We start from the raw sequence: 19,171 nt of genomic DNA, 5'->3' as shown, positions 1-19,171 counted from the left end.
TTTCAGTAATCCTAGAAGAATTTTAAATCTATTTTTTTAAGCTTTACATCACTAGATTTATTCAACTAAAGCAAAACATTTGAGGGGGGAAAAAGATACAAAGTGATGTGATTTATTATCTCAGAATAAATAATTATAAGGGCTTTCTTTTTGGTTGTACCATCTCAGGATTTTTCCCTTTAAAGGAAAAATAAAAGCTGCTATTTTTCAAGTTGCAGGACCCCCAAAATAAAAACACACTGACTGGCAAATCATTTTCAAACCGTAAGATGAGAGCAAGAGAGAGGAGCAATGTCCTCACCTTCTATGGGGTCCAGAGGGACTGAGCGGAGCCAGGGCAGCACTGCCAGCAGCCCCCAGCTCTGGGTGGCTTTGGCCCTCTCAGAATAAAGCCTTCCTGCTCCCATACCCTTCTTGCACGTATGTACATATACATATATAATGGAGATCATACATGGGAAACCATCAGTGTATCTTCATGAAATGTTTTCATCCGATCAGAATTTACTGCCTGTGTTTTTCCAATTAATCATCCCGCCTTCACATTATCCAGTTGGTGCACATCATGTATTGGCACAACCTGAGATACATTTTCTTTTTCCCCCACGGAGAATAAATGTCAGAAAGTGGTCTATCTTTTTCCAAATGTAGTTTTTCTTCCTCTTTTTAATTATATTTTTTAAATTCACAGAGGCGATAAACAAATACCAAGGAGACTGTACAACTTCAGTAGCTCTGTAGACACAATGATATTTTCACAAAGCATTTTATAATTACTGTAACAGAGGCATGTCTATCATGATCGGAGTGTATCAGCTCTCGTGAATACTAGAAATGTGGCTGGTAAGATGCAAGTAGGAGCTTTCCAAGTAATGGGGGTAATTTATGCACCCTTATTATGGAAACATTTTCGAGCCATTGTTCGATTTGGGTGTAGTTTGCTTATTTAAGCATAGAATGTCACTCTGTCATTTCACACTTCTCCACCATCCTCTCTGTTGATTACACTTTGTCTGAGACACACGAAACAATTAGTTATTGATAGAGTTTAAGGCTTATGCATAGGGGGGGAAAAAAAGGCAAATTTACACATTGGGAATCATTGCTTTCTCAGCCAAAAAAAATGTTGCAAAAGCATATAAGAATATTCATCCTGGGAATATTCATCCTGGGAATCTAGTGAGTATTTAGAGCAAATGCGAGCAGAAGGACAGCCTCGTATCTCTGCTAGCAGTGTAAATACAGAGTATCAGCACTTGCTCCGTGCCATGCGATGGAGTTTTGTTTGATGGGGACAAATGCTCAGCCTGGAGAAAAAGGGGACAGGCAGGAACCTGTCCAGCTGAGCCAGTTGTGTTGAGGGGTTTTTTCCTACTTAGGATTGCACGTAAGGTGCAAAGGCATTGCCAAACCGAAGACTGGGTAAGTCTCAAAGGGCATTAGCTGCGTTGCCAAGCCAAGAGGTGGCCCAGGCTGATGCCGATGTAGCAGCTCTGCAGGAAAGCGGTACCAGGCAGGATGAACCCCAAAGATGTAGGATACAAACCCCACTACCTCCTCAGCCCTGTGGCCTCCCTCCATCCGCCTTGTGGTGCACTGGCCTTTTTGTCCCTTGCACAGCCACGGTAGCTGGTTTTCACCCTGGGGAGCTGGCATACAAGCGACACCATGGTAGTAATGACGACGATGTAAGTACCTGGCTTCCCATCTGCCAGCCCTGCAAACCTCCCAGGGATAGAAGACGCAAGCTCAAGCTTACCCTGCTTCTATTACCTGCCTGCGTTTTTAGGCTGCTCTAATTTGCCAGCATCGTGTCAAGTGGGTACCACAGAGCTCACAAAACTAGGGGTGCGCAGGTGAGTGTGCAGCATCTCTAGCAGATCCCTTCCTGGGACGGACTAGAGAGCAGTAACTCCTGGAGAGGTCAGAGGGTGTCTGGAGCATTGGTTGGGAGACAGAGACTAGGATGCAGCTCCTCTGCATTTGCAGTATCACCTTCCTTTTTCCCCAGGCGACACGATCAGATATAACTATAATTATAGGTATGTTGTCATCTGAGCTGTTTGTCAAGAGAGTTATGTGTTAACTATGACTTTCCTGGACTGCAGCAATTTCAGGCAAGCCTGAATCCCACTTGCAGTTAGCATCCTTACATGTGAGTGGTATTTTTAGCATTTATGATTACAAAAATCTCATGTTTGAGCAAGATCTGAGATAAGATTTTAAGACCCTATTTGTCTAATAGTCTCACTGGGATGTATTACCACATGCAAAACCGGGTGGGATGGGATTATAAAAAGTGGTCTTTTCGATCAGGTGTTCCGATTTCTGAATGCAGAACTGTGAACCGAGGCACAGCTATCGCCAGGCAGATGATCATTGATATCACTATTTAATAAAGTGACAGTTGTCCTTCACATGGGACGAATCCTGCACCTCCTGACGTACGTACTGTAACTCCCTCAACTGGAGCGCTGCAAGAATAGACCCCTGAGGAGCAGTTAACGTCTGCGGGGACCTGAGTGTCCCCTCCAAATCCCAAACTAGAGGGGACCCTGTGCGGGAAAGGTCCTCCTGGGTGTATGTACTAGTAGGTCAACTGCTTTGCCGGTTTATTGCCCCATGGGATGAGAGAGAATAATTGGGGCCACAATTAGCAACAGAAATATGTGTGCTTCTGAGGAAGGAAAGACATCACTGTGACGAACGCTTTAAAGTTGGATAGTCAACTCAAACTTGGGCTCAACCCACCCATTTGGGGTTCAGGGAAGAATTTACCCAGGGCAGGGTCAATTCTTACCCTACAGGCGAGAAGGGCAGGTCCGCTCCACTCAGACTTTCTTACTGATTCAGCAAGAGCTTAAATGCATCCCTTTGGTCACATGCAGATGTTTGCAGATGCTGGACTGCAGCATTTCAGTTAAAGATGCTAAGAATGGTCCTTAGAGGGGTTTTTTTTAGTCTTAAGAATTTGACGGTGCTGCAAACCCCTCATTTCTCAGCTCAGATGAGGAGAATAGAAATGCACTGATTGAATGCACCTCAAACCCAAAAACCAAAAGTTTGAAAAATCACTAGATTAAAAAATTCCAACAAAGCATTTTTTACCCAAAATAGTGGCCTTTTTTCTGCCATCCCCAATACAATGAGTCCGGGCCTGAGGTCTTGATGCCTCATGTCATCAAGGGCACCACAGGCTGGCTCTCACAGTGATGTCAGGACTCGATTTTGGATCTGTTCACATTTACAGAGGGTCCCATCATGGCAGAATTTAAAGTAGATGTTGAATGACTACAATGATATTTTTTTATAGTGCTGGAGAGGTGCAAAGGAGCTTGAGTTCTTTTGGCATCTAGCGAGCACAAATGAGATTACACACAAATATCTCCCAATTTCCATGCCATAGAAAGAGGATAACAGTTCTTGTCTCCTTCACTGGATTCCTAATAAACTTTATTCATTAATACTTGTAAAATGATTTGAAAAGCACAGATGAAGAATGTAATATAAAATGCGAGGCGCTTTTAGCCTGCAGACTTACAGTTCAAGTAAGTTACTCTGCATGTTTAATGGCTACTTATCCAAACAAGATAATTGATATTTTAAATCTCTCTTCAACGTTCTAAATATTAAAAATAACTTGGAACAAAGCCTGTCAGATCCCTGCAAGCAAAGAAAATGCTGTCGAATACCAAGGACTCATAAAGGAATTTAAAAATGTAAATCGATTTCTGAAAGTTCAGGCTACAGGGTTAGTCTGAAAGGAGGAGATGGGGGATTCTTACACTCAGTAAATAAATAATAGCTCTTGCTGTTTGTAGATTCGAGTCCTGGACTGTCATGGCATTTTACAGGCACTGAGAAACAGAGAATCACCAAAAGCTTTTGAAGTGGGTGGTTAATTTGTCTGATGTGACATGAAAGGTGCTGTCCGTGGCGCTCCTCGCCTCTTTGCTAATGCCGCCGAAGCTGGCCTGATAGTAACATTGGAAGGAATTAGGAAAAGCTGGAACTGGAGAGAAATGAAACCAGGCAGGGGCTGCTGCCGAGTTTTCCCCACCACTAGGCAAGATGCTACTCGGCTTTCCGAAGTTCAGTGAAACACAGCTTGGGCAAAGCAGCCCTCAGTCAGGCTGAGGTTCGCAGGCATAATTATAAGACCCCCAAAATTGGAGAAAGAGCAGAAAAAGTGATTAGGGGGGCACAGGGCAGCTCCAGGCCTATTGGGAATCACTCTGGCTATTGGAGCATGATGCACTGGCACTCTGCTCCTCACCAGTTGGTTTTGCATGTGCTTTTGGGAAGAGCTTTCCTCAGACTGGTCTAGTAGTAGGAAACCCCCTGGTTTTGGGAAGGAGAGTAAGAGAAAAGGTGGTCTTTACAGCTGGGGTGGTACAATAATATCTTGGTAACACTGAGCAGGGAAGAAAGCCTTTCTGTGACACTAAATACAGTGAAGGATTTTACACCCAGCAGACTTTACATCAAGATTTGCACTGTGGCACCACTTTTTCCCCAGTTCTCACCAGTCTGGTTGAAACCTCTCCATTTTCACCCCTGTGAGGCTGCTGCAGCAAGCACTGCTGAGGACTTGGCTTGGCTGGTCCCTGCCCCGCTCCAAGCAGGCTGCAGCTCCCAAAACTGGGGGAGAGCAGGTCTTGCCCAGGGCCACATTCCTTTTGCAGATTATTCCCACTTTACGTTGGAATTCTTGCAATCTCTGGCCTGAAATTTTTCAAAAGCGCTCAAAGGGGCTGCAAGCATTTTGGGATGTTTGAAGGAGCTGCAAGTATTTGGGGATGCTCAGAAGGACTGTGAGCATTTTTAGATGCTAAGAGTGGCCACGACCATTTTGGGATGCTCAAGTCGAAGGGGTCCTTTTCTAAAAGAGGAGGTGCTCAGTCTTCCCGAGGATCAGGCACTTTTTTGGGGAACACAGCATTGCTTCGGGCAGTGGTGTCACTGGGGTTTTTTTGTTAGTTCATTTAAAGGAGCTTCTAGGTGAGCTGCAAGGAGGCTCAATTAGTAAATTTACTTTTATGAATTATGAATAAACCAGGAGGTCTACCTCATTCAGAGCTAAAGTAAAAGTGGATCTCTACACTCTGACAAAGTTCAGCCACTGAGCTGCAGCATTAACTTGTATTCTAACAAGATTAAAATATATTTGTCCTGGGGATTAGCATACTTAAGTCCCCTTTTGCCTTTTTAGCAGTGGCAGTGCACTTTGATCTGTGTTGCGTGGCAAGAGCACGGCTTGGGCCCAGCCATCCGAGTGCCAAGTGTGAAATCGGCCTGATGTCATCCCCATTCTTCATCTTTTACATCTTTCACCAGTTTAATTATATTTCCGCCACAAAGCTCTGGAGCTTCATTGCATATTCAAGTTTGACTAGGAAGCATTTAAAAAAAAAAAAAAGTATGGATGAAATAACCCTGTGGGGGGAAGGGGCAGGATGCTTTAAATCTTTACTGAGAAAAGGGCAGCAAGAGCCAACACTCGTTTTGGTGCTACCAGATTTTCTTACCTGGGTTAAAATCTAGTAAGGAGCGTCTAAGTTTGCGGAGACGGAATGGAGACGGCTCCTGGCAGCTGGCAGCGGTGCCAGAGCTGGGGCTTACGACGACCCTTTGGGGTCCGCCACTTCAGGGGTCTACCCGGGCCGCCCCAGCTTTGTCTGGCGGAGCATCACCCCCGGCTCCCTGCGGTCCCCTCGGCGGGGCGAGTGGCATCCGCGCCGCCGGGTGAGGGCGCGCAGGGCAGGATGCTGCGGGAGGGACCGCGGGGGAGCGGCAGGGAGGGTGTCGCCGTCGGGGACAGCCCCGTGGGCGTGGGCGGGGGCTCCGGGCCGGAGGGGGCTGCGTCTGCCGGGGCGGCCCGGGGAGGGAGCGGGCACCGCGGCGGCGGCGGGGGCTGCCCCGGGGCGGGGGGTGAGCCGGGGGGGGGGTGGCGAGCGGGGAGAGGAAACGAGCCACCTGCAGCTGTGACAGAGGCTTTGACCTTCACCCCGGCTCCGGCCACAGCCCCTTTCAGGGCGAGCTGGAGCGTCTGGGAGAGACCCCCGCCCTCTCCCCCCCCCGGCTCATCAAGTCACTGGCCGTTGGGCGTTACTTCCACATACAAGCTGGGCAGAATAGAAATGCAGATCAGCTGCTTTAGCATTTGAGAGCAGGTCAATGCTGGGAAATGCTCCTCTCAGACAGCCTCTTTTGTCTGTGATTTTCCAGTGTTTTCCACTTTCTAGATATGAGCAGAGACAGGTAATACGACAAAAGGCGAGATAAATGTACGTTCCCATTTGCTGTTTAAGGGAGAAGGGAGGTGGGAGGGAGGAGAGGGACCTGATGTGAGTTTGAGATACTCCAAATTAATGAGAATTTTATTTGGAATCATTACTCCCGTTCCGAATGCGAAGTTACAATGCATTGCTTTTTAAATTGAATTGATATAATTATAAAATTATCTCCACATAATTAACTCAAGGATTACGTTTGATTCTATTTAGCATGTAATCAAAGCCTATTATGTTTTAGCTATAGGAACACCAATTAATTTAAAAGGGTTACTTAGACCCGTTTGGAAAGGGGGGGAAACAGCTTATCATGGCATTATTGCCGTTATATTGCACACCAAAAAAAAAACCGAAACCCACCAAAAAACAACCGAAAAACTGGTGAAACTCTAAGAAACAGGGGTTACCGTCGATGATGCGGTGCTGGGAAGTTCTGTGCTCCCAACCCCGCTGCTCCCTGGCTGCGGGGAGGCAGCTGGCCCCGCTCCTGGAGGGAGGAAGCTCCGCTGGCCTCGGGCATGGGGACTTGCAGGGTGCAGGGTCACCCACCCCTGCCCCGCACCCATCCGGGAGGGTTCGGTTCCTTCCCCTTTCCCAACACCCGCCGCATCCTATTTACCCACGGGATGCAAATGCGGCCGGGCTTGGGGGATGCTGCCCCGGCTGAGGGGCACGGCCGGGCATCCCCTCCCCAGCTACCAGCCCTGAGGGGACACTGGTGGGCACAGGGGACAGCCAGAGAAGTGCCGGGGGAGGGGGGCGCGGGGAGCCGGCGTCAGCCCTATGCAAACCCAGCGAGTCGGAAGAAATTTGGCCCCGGGGCCTTGGGAGGGTGAAGGAGAGAGGAGGCGGCCCGGGACCCCCGGGGAAAGGAGAGGCTCCCACCGAGCCGGGGCCGCCGAGGAGCTGGGGGTCCTGCCGGGGCCGGGCAGGGGGACCCGGCCCCCTCCCCCGGCGACACCCCCGCGACGTGCGAGGAGGCTTCGAAAAAAGCAGCTCCTTGAGGAGGAGAAACTGTATTTTTTCCCTCTTTGCCCGAGAAATACAGGGCGGGTGCAACCGGCCGCAGCCCCCCCCGTCCCCGGCCTGAGCCGGGCGGCCCTTCCCGGCTCCCCCTAAGGCAACGGGGCACAGGGGGGCTGCCGGGGACACGGCCCCCTCCCTCCCGGCGAGGGCTGAGCTCCCCGCGGCCGGGGAAGCCCCGGGGACACGCGGGGAGTGGGGCTGCCCCCCCGCTCGCTCGGTTCCCACGCACGGCCCCGCAGCACAGGCGGATCATCCCGACGCCGGTGTGCCTGTGTGGCTTTTTTTCTTTCTTCTTTTTTTTTTTTTTAGAAGTTAAAATGTGTCAAACGCCAAATTTAAATTTCTTTCCAGGTCGAGGAGACGGTGGGGCGGGAGGAAATGCGGGCGGTGGGTGCGGGCGGGCGGGCGGGGGCTGGCAGCGGGCAGGGGGCTGCCGGCGGCTCCGGCCGTGGGTGTCGGTGGAGCTGCCGGCTCCGGCGGCTCCTCCTGAGCTCGTTCAGGCCGTTTATTTCCGAGGCTGGGCTTTGGCCAGCAGCCTTGCTTGAGTTTGCCAGGGGTCCCAAATAGGCGGCAGAGCACGTTGAGGATGGGCTGGGGCTGGTTTTAGCTGTAAGACTGGTCTCGGGGGCGGGGGGGGGGGGGGTGTCAGGGCACGGATCCCCCACTCCCCAGTGCTGCAAAGCCCAGCTCCTTTGCCAGGCGCCGTCCCGACTTTCTGCAAAGAAAACCGGGACTGCCTTCAGCTCCCCAAACGCGCCTGGGTGCGTTCCTGCCGGAGCCACCGGTGCCACGGAGCATCCCCGGGCTGCCACAGCGACGCCCCTTCCCCCTGCACCACCCTGCCAGCCCCGGCTGCTGCTCCTGGGCTCGTCCCGGCTCCATCCCCGCGGGAAGCGGGCACAAATCCTGCCCCAGCACCCAGCTACAGCCCCCGCCCGGGGCTGCCGGCTCCGACTTGGCTGGTTTGCTGGTTTTTTAAGGCAACGCGAATTTGTTTATAAAATTGACTCGTGGCCCTTTGAAACAAATTGTTATTAACCTTCCCCTTCTGAGCGTTTCATAATCACAGATGTTAGTTTAGAGATGATATCCAAACATCCCAGGGGTACTTTTGATAGCTGCATGGGCGGGGATTGAATGTGGAGGTCGGATATTAAATCAGCGGGATACAGAATTACTTTTTTTCCACAAACCCGAGCTAGCTAAATAGTTTTCCCCTCTAACTCTGATATGCATTTCACAATAAATGGCGCGGGCATTTGCATATATAGTGTCAGGGTATGGGTTTGTATATCACATGTGCGATATACTGCATTAATAGTGGAGCGGAGGAACACCTTCCCTAAACCTCAGTGCTCAGATGCTTATTGAACAGAGTTACGGAAAAAATACGCTTAATTAATTACACGGAGAGGCTGGTTGGCGCCGGGGAAGTGCAGATGCATTTTTGCTCGGCCCTGAAATACTTCCCTGAGTTGGTTGGTTGGTTTGCTGTTGGGTTGGGGTTTTTTTGGTGTTGTGCTGTTGTTTTTTTATGGGACTCTGCTGCTTTGGCTGGAGGGGAAGGAGCCTGACCGGCTAGCAGAGCTCTGCCTGCCAGGAAAAAATGTTGCCAGGCGGTGGGTGACTTCAGGGCCGGCCCAGCCTCTGCCCCTACCCCTGCAGCCCGGTTTTGGGGGGAGGCTTTGGTTTGGCTTCGGGGCTTGTGTGGTAGAGGGCTGTAGGTTTGCTTTAAAAAAAAAAAAAAAAACAACAACAAACCAAACAACAACAAAAAAACAACCAAAAAAACAAACAAACCAAAACCAAAGGCTGCTTCAGCAAGGTGGTGGTGCTTTGCTAAAATTGCAAGAGGCGCTTGTGCGGCAGCTCTTTCTGTTAAATTAATTTGAAAATTTAAATTAACGAGGGCTAATTTAGTTGTGCTGTCCTTCCCCGAGCCAGCGGGGAGCCGCTGCCCGGGCGTGGGAGCGCTGGCTGGGCGGTGCACGGGAGCCAGCAGCAGCTCAGAAGATGGAGAAAGGAGCAGCAAAGCCAGTGTCTGCGAACATGCACCTCTGCCCAGGGGAGCCTTCCCCCAAAAATATCGCAGGCAGGTGAGGACTGCAGCCCGTGGGAGCCATCCGCTGCTCCCAACTGAAGCGCCGCTCACCAATTGCAAATATTTTGTATTCTGGTCTAAATAAAATCCAGGCAGAAGCCAGGTATTTTCTGTTCTTGCTCCAGAGACTGAACTAACTTAGAGAAGTTTTCCTACTTTTTTTTACCGTAAAACTAAATACATATTCCTGCTAGTGTCACACATCTGGTTTCTGTTCCCAGTGCTTCTTGCAGGCCGGGAAAGGACAGGTGGAAACTTTGGTCCTGCTTGCACACTTAGGAGCAGGGCCAAAATTTCGCCCGGTGTAGGCTTAGTGACTTCTTAAAAAGAAAAAAAAATCTCAGTGGGACTCACCCGCGGGTGTGTAACACACCCACGGTGCCGTTCTGTCCCATCGGGCATCCCAATCTATTTTCTAATCCAAATATTAAACTCCTCTTTAGTGCCCACCGCCACCGCTTTTCTCCCTGGGGATTATAAATCACCTGCTTCCATTAGTGAAGGTGACAAATAAAAATAAATGAAAAAATTCTCCACAAAGACAAGTAAAGCAGAAAGGCTGGCGAGATAAAGCCTGGTGTGAGAAATGGTCCCCGCAGCATCCCCCGCCGCTCCCTGCCACCGCGCTCAGCCCCGGCGGGCAGGTGAAGCCCTTGGTGCACCATCCCAGCGGCATCTCTGCTCCTGGAGAATTTTACCCCTTGCAGAATACATACCAAAGCAGCAGCTTTAAAAAGAAAAAAGAAAAAAAAAAAAAAAAAGAAAAGAAAGAAAGAAAGAAAGAAAGAAAGGAAGAAAGAAAGAAAGAAAGAAAAAGAAAAAGAAAAAAAATTAATACACACAACCACTCCTCGGTTTTATCTGTGAGTGCGCCTGCAACAGGAGCCGGCCCTGAGGGGGAGGCTCTGCCCCTTCCTCCCGCTCCTCCTGCCTGCGGAAAATGGGCTGAACTATTTTGGAGCTCTTGTGCCCTTTGTTGCAACAAGGCGGGTGATCGTTTTAGTTTTGTCCAGCCCGTCCTAAAATTGTGGTACTATCGTTTCCCGGGGCTGCCAAGCGTTTTAACAGGGTGCTTGGTTTCGAAGCGTGGCAGCGGGCAGTGTCCCCATCACCTCTCTTCCCGAGCTCCAGCTTTACGTGTTTATCTAGCAGAGATTTTCCAAACGCAGCCTGCCACAGCATCGCACCACCGGGTATTTAAAGTCTTGAAAAGGTGAAACCTGTTGACAGTACGTGAGATTAAAGAGATTTTTTTTTTTCTTCCCCGTTTGCAGATCTTTTTTAACACGACGAGCGCCCCAGAGCTGGCTCAGTTACGGCTGGCGGTTGCCCTCTCATTCAGCTAGAAATCAATCCCCTAAAGTTTCTTCATTAAGTCAGAAGGCGGATGAAATGCCTGGCTGCAAAATCACCTCTCTCATCAATCGCCACGGAATTTACCCCCATGTAAACAGCTGAAAATACCAAATACTGCTAACTCCAGCTCAAATGCTCAGAAGTGCAATCTAAAGACTATATAAACATACAGGGGTATATAATCCCGAATGGCACCGCTCCACTGCAACGTCTGAGTGACACGGTTTGTATTTCGTAATAAAGTGGGTTGGTTTTGGTTTGGGGCTTGTGGTCTTTATTATTATTATTATTATTATTATTATTATTATTATTATTATTATTATTATTATTATTATTATTATTATTATTATTATTATTATTATTATTGTTGTTGTTGTTGTTGTTGTTGTTGTTGTTGTTATTTAATGCAATCCTAGAGAATTGAAACACACAAAATGCAGAGAGAATGTTCACAATGTCTGAGAGTGCAGTCATAAATAGAAACATTCATATTTCATCCGATTATAAATATTTGATACTGCAATTGTGAAATGCACATGTTTTATAAACTGGAGAGAAGAAAAAAAGAAAAAATCATTTGCTTTCTTGCTAAAAGGCAATGTCATCCAATCCTGGCTCCTAAGCAGCTGATGGTGATTCACAGAATGTAAAATTACAGGTTTTATTTTATAGTTGGATTCTTTCCTTTTTCTTTTTCTTTTTTTTTTTTAGGTTTATACTACCATGTACGACGTGTGAGTATTGCAGCCGTAAAATAAAGAGGTTTTTAAGGCAAAGCGAGAAGTTTTGCCCCCACAAACAGCGTCACAGGAGAGCCCGTCCCTGAGCAGCCGCCCACGCGCACCCAGGCCCACGCGGGACGGACACACACACAGTGTACCGCGGGGAGGGGGACACCATGGTCCGGGAGAAACGGGTTAAACCAGCACAGAGCCTTGGAACCCGGGAAAACACCGATTACAAGGAGGTGTCTGCGTGGGGAGGGGGGCGTGGGGAGAAGCACCCACCCCCCCGGTGCCACGAAGCGTCGCGCTAGCGGGGACCGCACCGTGGGGTGGGGTTGAGGACGAAGAGGAAGAGGAAACTAAAAATGTTACTTTAGTTTTGGGAAAGGGGAGGGGGGGGTGTTTAAAACGCTTCTAAATGCTTCGGGGAGGTGATGCCTGCCGTTGGGGAGCCGGGTCCCATCCGGCGGCCACCCCCCGTGAAGGGGGAGCGGGGCCGGTAGGGATGCAGTGGGCGGGGGGGGGGGGGGGGGGCGCAGGATGGAGCCGCATCCCGCAACGGCTACCGCTTTTCCGAGATGGGGATCCCAAAGTTTTCCTAACAAGTTGGAGGAGGAGGGGGAGAAGGACGGTAACCCCATCCCTGCATCCCGCATCCACGCCTGCATCCCGCATCCAGGCCCGCCCGTGGGTCTCGCTGGGGGTGATGAGGGGGTAGGGGCGCAGGAAGCGACCCCGGGCATCTTTCAGGACGGTGCTTGGAGATTTCCTTCTGTATCGTTTACTTACGGTTTTTTTTTTCCTGTTCAAATTAAATTCTCAACGTATATCCCCAAAGCCAGCCACACACACACATCCCCCAAAAAACAAGGAGAGAAAAAAAAAAAAGAAAGAAAGAAAAAAAAAAAGAAAAGGAAAAGGGGAGGGGTGGGGGAAAAAAAGGTAAAACTCATAGAACAAATAGGAGAACTATTTATTCGGTTCACAGTTGTGTGAAATGCAGCAATAAAAATCTTTGGACTTCAGCAAAAGTTGTTTTTAATATTTTTTTTTTGAATTTCAAAAAACAGCGTCCAATGTCCATTAAAACAGCGCTTAAGTCTATAAAAATGTAACTTAAGCATTAAAAAAAATCATAAAGATAGCGTCTAAAATCTCCATACAACCGAAAAAAAAACCCAACCAACCAACCAGCCCAAATCCCCGAAACCAAAACCAAACAAAAAAAAATCAAAAAAATATTTTATAATCAGATATCTTGGATTTTTACACCACCTTACCTGTAAATTATATATACATAGAATATTGCAGAATTATATCTAATACACAATATTTTCACTATTAATGCTGGTATAATCTTTATACACTGGCCCTTGCGTTTCTTTTTATTTTTTTAATTAAATTATTGCATTGTATAAACTTTGACTGCAAACGGCCCCCCCCTCCCCTGCCTCCCCCCTCCCTCCCTCGCCCCCCCCCCCTCCCCCCTTGGCTATTCACTGTCCGACTTGCCGTCTTTCGCCGTGGTGGAGTGGTTGTAGAGCCCCTGGGCCATGAGGTGCACTGCCAGGGAGTTCTTGCTGCCCGTCGCCTTCTTGATCTTGGCTCGTTTATTCTGGAACCAAATTTTAATCTGGGACTCGTTAAGCCCGAGCTCTTGGGCCAGGCTCTGCCGCCGCTGCTCCGTCAGGTACCGGTTCGTCTGGAACTCGGCCTTGAGTCTCTGCAGCTGCTCGGCGGTGAAGGCGGTGCGCGGCCGCTTGTCCTCCTTGTTGGGGTTCTTCTTCTTTGGTTTGCGGGAGCGGGGACCTACGGCCGGGAGAGAGGAGAAGCACCGACACCGCCACGCTCCGCTGCGGGCGGCCCCGAGCCAGGCGCGGTCCCGCGGAGGGAGGGTGGTCCTGCGTTCCGAGCCCCCCCCCCCCCCCCCAACCGCCCCAAGGAAAACCAGCCCCGCTTTGTGCCGGGCGGGCGGCGGAGCGAGAGCCGCAGCCCCCGCGGCCGCTCCGCGCTGCCTCCGCACCCCTCGCACCCCCGCCACCAGCGCCTGCACCGCCCTTGGCATCCCGGGGATGCCCGGCCAGCAAAGCCTGAGCCGCAGGCAGCGGCTCGGAGCTACGTTGCATTCCCTGAGCGGTTTTTTTTTTTCAAGGAAACCTCTTTTTTTTTTTTTTTTTTTTTTTTTTAAGAAACCTCTCTACTTTTCTTCTTCTTCATTTCTTTCTTTTTTTTTTTTTTTTTGGTGGGTCGCGATAAAGAAAAAAAAAAAAAAAAGGAAATCAGCCGCCTGTTTACATTGCGAGGAGAAATCCGCCGCTTTGCTGCAGTGCCCATATGGCGCTGCACGGCCCGATCCGAATCGCCGGGATTATTCTCGGGAATATTATTCTCGGCAGCACAAGGAGCCTTTTCTGCCCGGGCCGAGCCATTGTGAGGATGTATGTTAATTAAATATTAACAAAGGAGAGCACTGGAGAACAATGGAGTAAATTCCAATTCAACCCTGAATATTACCTCTGAGTAAGAGTTTGTTTTCAGACATTACGAACTAATTTTCAACTCCTTTTACAATCCCTCCTTCAGCTGGCCGGCTCTCGGGTGAAAATCCTAGCTCGCTGCTTTTGTAAGAGAAAACCCCATATTTATTTATTTATTTTTTTCCCTGGGAGCAGATCTCCTGCGTGGTGCTTTCCATGTCTTCCCCCCAATGGTTTCTACTTCTTTTTAACAAGGGTTTTACCAATCTACCCTGCTCTCCCCGCGGTAGCAGAAGGACATTTTACCCCTCCGGCTTTTCTTTTTTTATTTTTTTTGTCAGTGTTTTTATGGGTAATTTCAGGAGGTTCTGCCCAAGCCCTTGCCAAGAGACGGACCCTGCCAAAGAAGTTCCCCGGCCCCTGGAAATGTCCCCCGGCCCCTACAGAGCTGACCCGCAGCACATGGGGGGGGGGGAATTAAAAGAAAGAAACGAAACGGTGGCCGCTCCGAGGCCTCTTTTAGGGAAATAAACGATCGCGGATTGTTTTTGGCTGAAAGAAAACCCAAGGCAAGGCAAGGCGAGGCCTGTGGAAACCCACCCTCCCGTCCCCAAAACACAGCGCGGGGCTGTTTTCCCGGCGGGGAGGAAGAAGGGCAGCTCGCCGGGAGGCTGAGCGGGGAGCCCGGAGCCGGATTTCCCCCCTCTCTCTTTGATAAAACCTGGCAGTTGGTGGGAAATGCCCCGAGCCGGGCGGCCCCAGCTCCTCGGCGGCGGCGGGGAGGGAGAGACCCCCCGCTCCCCCCTCGTCCCTCCGGCTCCGCGCATCCCCGGCCACCCCTTCATCTCCCCGCATTTTCGGGCGATTTTAACCACCACCACCACACATACACACCCATCCCGAAAAAAAAAAAAAAAAAAAAAAAAAAGAGAAAGAAAGAAAGAAAACCAGAAGAAGGAGCGGGAAAGGAGGAGCAGGGTGTTTCCCCTGCCGCCCTGCCAGCCCCGCGGCGGGCGGAGGCGAGCCGGGGAGCCCGGGGAGGGGGCGCGGCGGCGGGGAGCGGGGCGGCCCGGCAGGGCAGCTCTTACCTGAGGAGGGCCGGTCCGAGTACCGGGTGCAGTAAACCCAGGCGGGCCAGAGCATGGGCTGGTTCCCGGCGTTGGAGCTGGCCTGGGAGCTATCCGAGTCCGAGCTCACCGACAGGTCGCCGCCGCTCAGCCCCCGCGCTTTCAGGGCCGCCTCCAGCGCCGCGGGGTCCCCCCCCTTCTTGGCGGCGCCGTGCAGGGCCAGCCCGGCGGGGCCGCCCTCCCCCCGGCCCGGCGAGCCCGCCCCGCCGCCGGGTAGCGGAGCCCCGGGGGTCGGCGCCGCGGCTGGGCTGCGGCGGCTCTCTGCTCCGGGCCGCCGGGGCTCGCCGCCGGGGCCGCCCGCCTCCTTCCTCCGCCCGAACTCGGGCCGCAGGATGTTGTCGATGAAGAAGTTGGTGATGCGGTGCGGGTGCGGGTGGGGGTGCGGCGGGTCACCGGGAGGAAGCAGCAGCCCCCGCCGCCCGCCGCCGCCGCCGGGCTCTGCGTCGCCGCCGGACTCCTGCGGCTCGGCCGCCTCCTCCCGGGGGCTCCGGCCGCCCTCCTCCATGCTGCGCGGCCGGCCCCGCCGACGGCTCCGCTGCCCGCCCCGCTGCCGGTCGGGCGGCTGCCTAGCTCTTTTTGTTGTTGCTGTTGCAGTCGCTTGTCCTTTATTTTAATTTTTTTAATATATATATTTTTTATATATATATATATTTATATACACGCACGTACAGGTGTCTATTTGCTTTCGTTTCTCCTGGCCGCGCCCGGCGTTCAAAATCCAGAGTTTGAAAAAAAAAATAAAATTAATAGCAATTAAAAAAAAATAAAGAAAGAAAACCAGGGAGACCCCAAAGCCAGCAGCCGAGCCTCCACGAGTTCCAACTTTGCCAAAAATAAAAATACACGGGCTCCGGTCCTCCCGCCGCCGCTCGCCGCCTCCTGCCGCCGCTCAGCCGCTCGGTCCCGCGGCGCGCTGCCGCCTTCTTCCCCGGCCGCCGCCGCCGCCGCGCCTCATCCGCAGCCCCCGCGGAGAAAAAAATCGGTAATAATAATAATAATAACGCTAAAAATAGGGGTGGACGGGGGGAGGTTAAGAAAAAAAAAGCCCGGCAGCCGTGGCCGGGGCGGGGGTGGAGGCGGGCTTTCAGAAGCCGGTGTCCCGCGGAGGGCAGGGCGGTGAGGGGCTCCCCGCGGGGCTCCGGCCGGCAGCGCCTCGCCCCGCGCCGCCCCGCGCCGCCCCGCGCCCGCACATGCGGGGGCCGCTGCGGGTGGGGGGCGTCCCGCCCTGCCGCCCGCCCTGCGCCGCGCCGCGCCGCGCTGCGCTGCGCTACGCCCCGGCGGCCGCCGCCACCGCCGCGCCCGGACACTTCCACTCCGGATTGTTGTCCTTTAGGTTTTAACGGGGCCCCCGCCGGTGACGTCGCCGGCCCGGGCACTTCGACACGTGCCTCGGGCCAATGATAAAGCGGGCATGCGCACACGTGGTGCGGGGAGCTCCGGTAAGTGACAGCACCCACGCCCCTCCCCCCCAGCCGGGCCCGGCCGCAGCGGGGGTACGCGTGGGGGAAGCGGAGGGGGGGGTGCCCCGCCGCGGGGCGCGCACCGCCCCCCCCCCCCCCGGTCCTGTGTGTCCCCCCCCCCGAGCTGCATTCTTGGGGTTTTTAATTGCCCCGCTGTTTGCCGCGGGGGGTGGGGGGGCGGCATCCCACAATTCCTTGCAGAAATGCATAAATAATATTAAGCGAGCGGCGGTGATACAAAGGGGGTGCGGGGGGAGGTGTGCGGAACGGGACCCGGCCCGGTGCCTGGGGCTGCCCGGGGGGGCGCGGCGCGTCCCCTCCCCGCGGCGCCGCTCGGCCTCCGCGGCGGCGGTAATTGACTCGTCCTTCCCGCAACCGGACAGCAGGCTTTGATCTCCCCTGCCTGCTCCCGAAACGGCCGCGCGGCGCCCTGCTGCCCCCCCAACCGCCTGCCCACCACCCCCGCACCCCCAGAGCATGCCCACTTCTCGGGGACGGGGCACCCGCCGCCGCTGCTTTGCCTTTTGTCTTTAGGGAGAAATCCCTCGGAACAAAACTAGGGAGGGAAGTGCAGCCGGATGGCCGAGGAGGTGCGGGGCTGAGCCGTTTGGGGGCTGCGGATCCTCCGCGGGGCGCGCAGGAGCGGGGCGAAGAGGCGGGCGCGGGGCCCTTCCCCAGCAGCCGAGCCGTTATCCCTGTCCCGGGCCCGCCGGGTGTCGCCGCCCCGACGGGGCGCACGGCGAGGGGCTGGGCGGCCCCGCGGGGGGCCGAGCAGGGCCGGGCGGGGGAGGCTCGGCTCCAGTGGCCGCCGCACCCCGACCCCCGGCTTTCCCTGCTAAGTGACAGTTTTATTTGGAGGAAGTTTCCCTGCGGGTGACACGGACCACTCCCCGCCTTGAAGGGAGAGGGACAGAGAGCCCTTCCTCTTCTTCTTTTTCTTTCCCTTTAATCTTTATTTTTTATCCTGTTTTAAACCTATTTCCCCCTTTCCCTTGCAATTCGCAGCGGGTCGGGTCCACCAACGAAGACCAGCACTAGCTGATCCACAGTTGTTTTGCTGAAACAAGCACCTAGAGGTTAATTTCTTCAAGCGCCCCATGAAAAGCGATTAGCCTGTCTCCCAAGAAGTATTTTCTAATTACTTGGAAGCTCTCGCTTTGCTACTACCCCATAATTAAACGTGTTCAAGGTGCTGCACTTCAAATATTTCGCTCCCGGGCGGACCCAAGTTACCGATAAAAACTTCAAACCTCCTTGAACCCCGCGTTACCTGCCCGTTCCGCCGGGCAGGAGCCGGCTGCCGGTACCCCGGTAACCTTCCCATTCGTTATCCCTCTCCTTCGCGGGAATATTTATATCCTGCATAAGACAGGGAGGAGAATTCCTGAAATAAACTCCAAAGTAGGAGATAAGGCTATACAAAACAATTACTGCATCTGCCTGTCCTCTGACAATAATCCAGCACCTCAGGTATGCAGAGGCAGCGGGGGGGGTGGGTGGGCGGGGGGTGAAGGGGTGATCTGATACCTAACCGAGGAAATCTGAATGATCTATTTTTTTTTTCTCCCAAGGTTATTTTTATCTGGGAGCTCAATCTCTGTAGAAACATTCCCCAGCAGCACGTTTTTTCGCCCGTCCGCGGACGCCTCGCCAGCGGCATTGCGGCGTGCGGGGGCTTTTCCTCGGGAACCACTGCTGGTCACCGGGACAAGTGGCTTGAAACTGGGGTTTGGGCTTCGTTTGCTTCTTTGCTTTAGCCTCCCCTCGCAGCCCTGCTGCTCACAAAAGTCACCTCTCCGCACACGGCTCAGATTTCTTTTCGCTACGCGCCCCGTGTCGTTTCAACGAGGCTCATTCTGCGCTGCCACCCATTAAAAATATTTTCTTTTCCCCTCCCGCAAACAGGAGAGTGTGAGGGTGCTGCCCCACGCATCCCCGTGCGGGGATTCCCCCCCCCCCCCCGCACCGTGCTCTTTCCTCGGTGCTTTTGGCACGGGGAAGTTTAAAAGCGGGATGACACCCCGAGAACCCGGTTTTGGGACGGGAGCGGCCGGCCCACCTCCGCCCGCCTGCGGACAGCGGGCAGGCTGCGGGGCCGGTCGTGCCGCTCCTCCGAGTAAACCCTCCTGCCAGCTTTTCCCCACACTCGCAAAAAAAACCCAAAACAAACCCAACAAAACCAACCCCGAGGTGCTGGGAAGCCAAAACGCCCAGAGCCGTGGTAGAAGGCCAGGGAGGTCTGCACCCCCTCGTCCTTCCAGCGCGGGGGTGACTGCCTGCAAACCTCGGCGAGCACCGGGATGCGGCGGGTCCGCAGCAATTCCCCGTTTGCAGGCGGCCCGGGGCCGTGCCGGTCCGCAGCGATTCCCCGTTTGCAGGCGGCCCCGGGCCGTGCCACCGTGGGGGGGTTCGTCCGCGGCGCTGCCCGGCCGGGCATAGCCTGGCACGGCGCCGCATCCCCGCCCTTCCCTGCCGCCTGCACCCGGCACCGGCGGCACTTCCGAGCGGTGCCTTTCCCGGCGGCTTTTGCCAGCGCCTGGGAGCCGGTGGCCGAGGGCGGAGGAGCGGGGAGAGGTGGCTGGCTGTCCCTGCCCGCCGCCGAGGCT

General features: G+C 53.3%; 1 protein-coding gene across 1 annotated transcript; it reads right to left on the bottom strand.

The window, feature by feature from the left end:
- Positions 1-12,993: 12,993 nt before the first annotated feature.
- EN2 (engrailed homeobox 2) lies at positions 12,994-15,610 on the bottom strand. Its single transcript, XM_037387276.1, has 2 exons — positions 15,067-15,610; positions 12,994-13,310 (listed from the first exon to the last, which is right to left on the bottom strand). Exons 1-2 carry the CDS (start codon positions 15,608-15,610, stop codon positions 12,994-12,996), a joined length of 861 nt encoding a protein of 286 aa, XP_037243173.1.
- Positions 15,611-19,171: the final 3,561 nt, after the last annotated feature.

Source organism: Falco rusticolus, chromosome 4, assembly GCF_015220075.1.
Source record: "Falco rusticolus isolate bFalRus1 chromosome 4, bFalRus1.pri, whole genome shotgun sequence".
Lineage (NCBI taxonomy): Eukaryota > Metazoa > Chordata > Aves > Falconiformes > Falconidae > Falco > Falco rusticolus.
The sequence above is the reverse complement of the archived record's forward strand: the minus strand, read 5'-3'. Positions and strand labels throughout refer to the sequence as shown.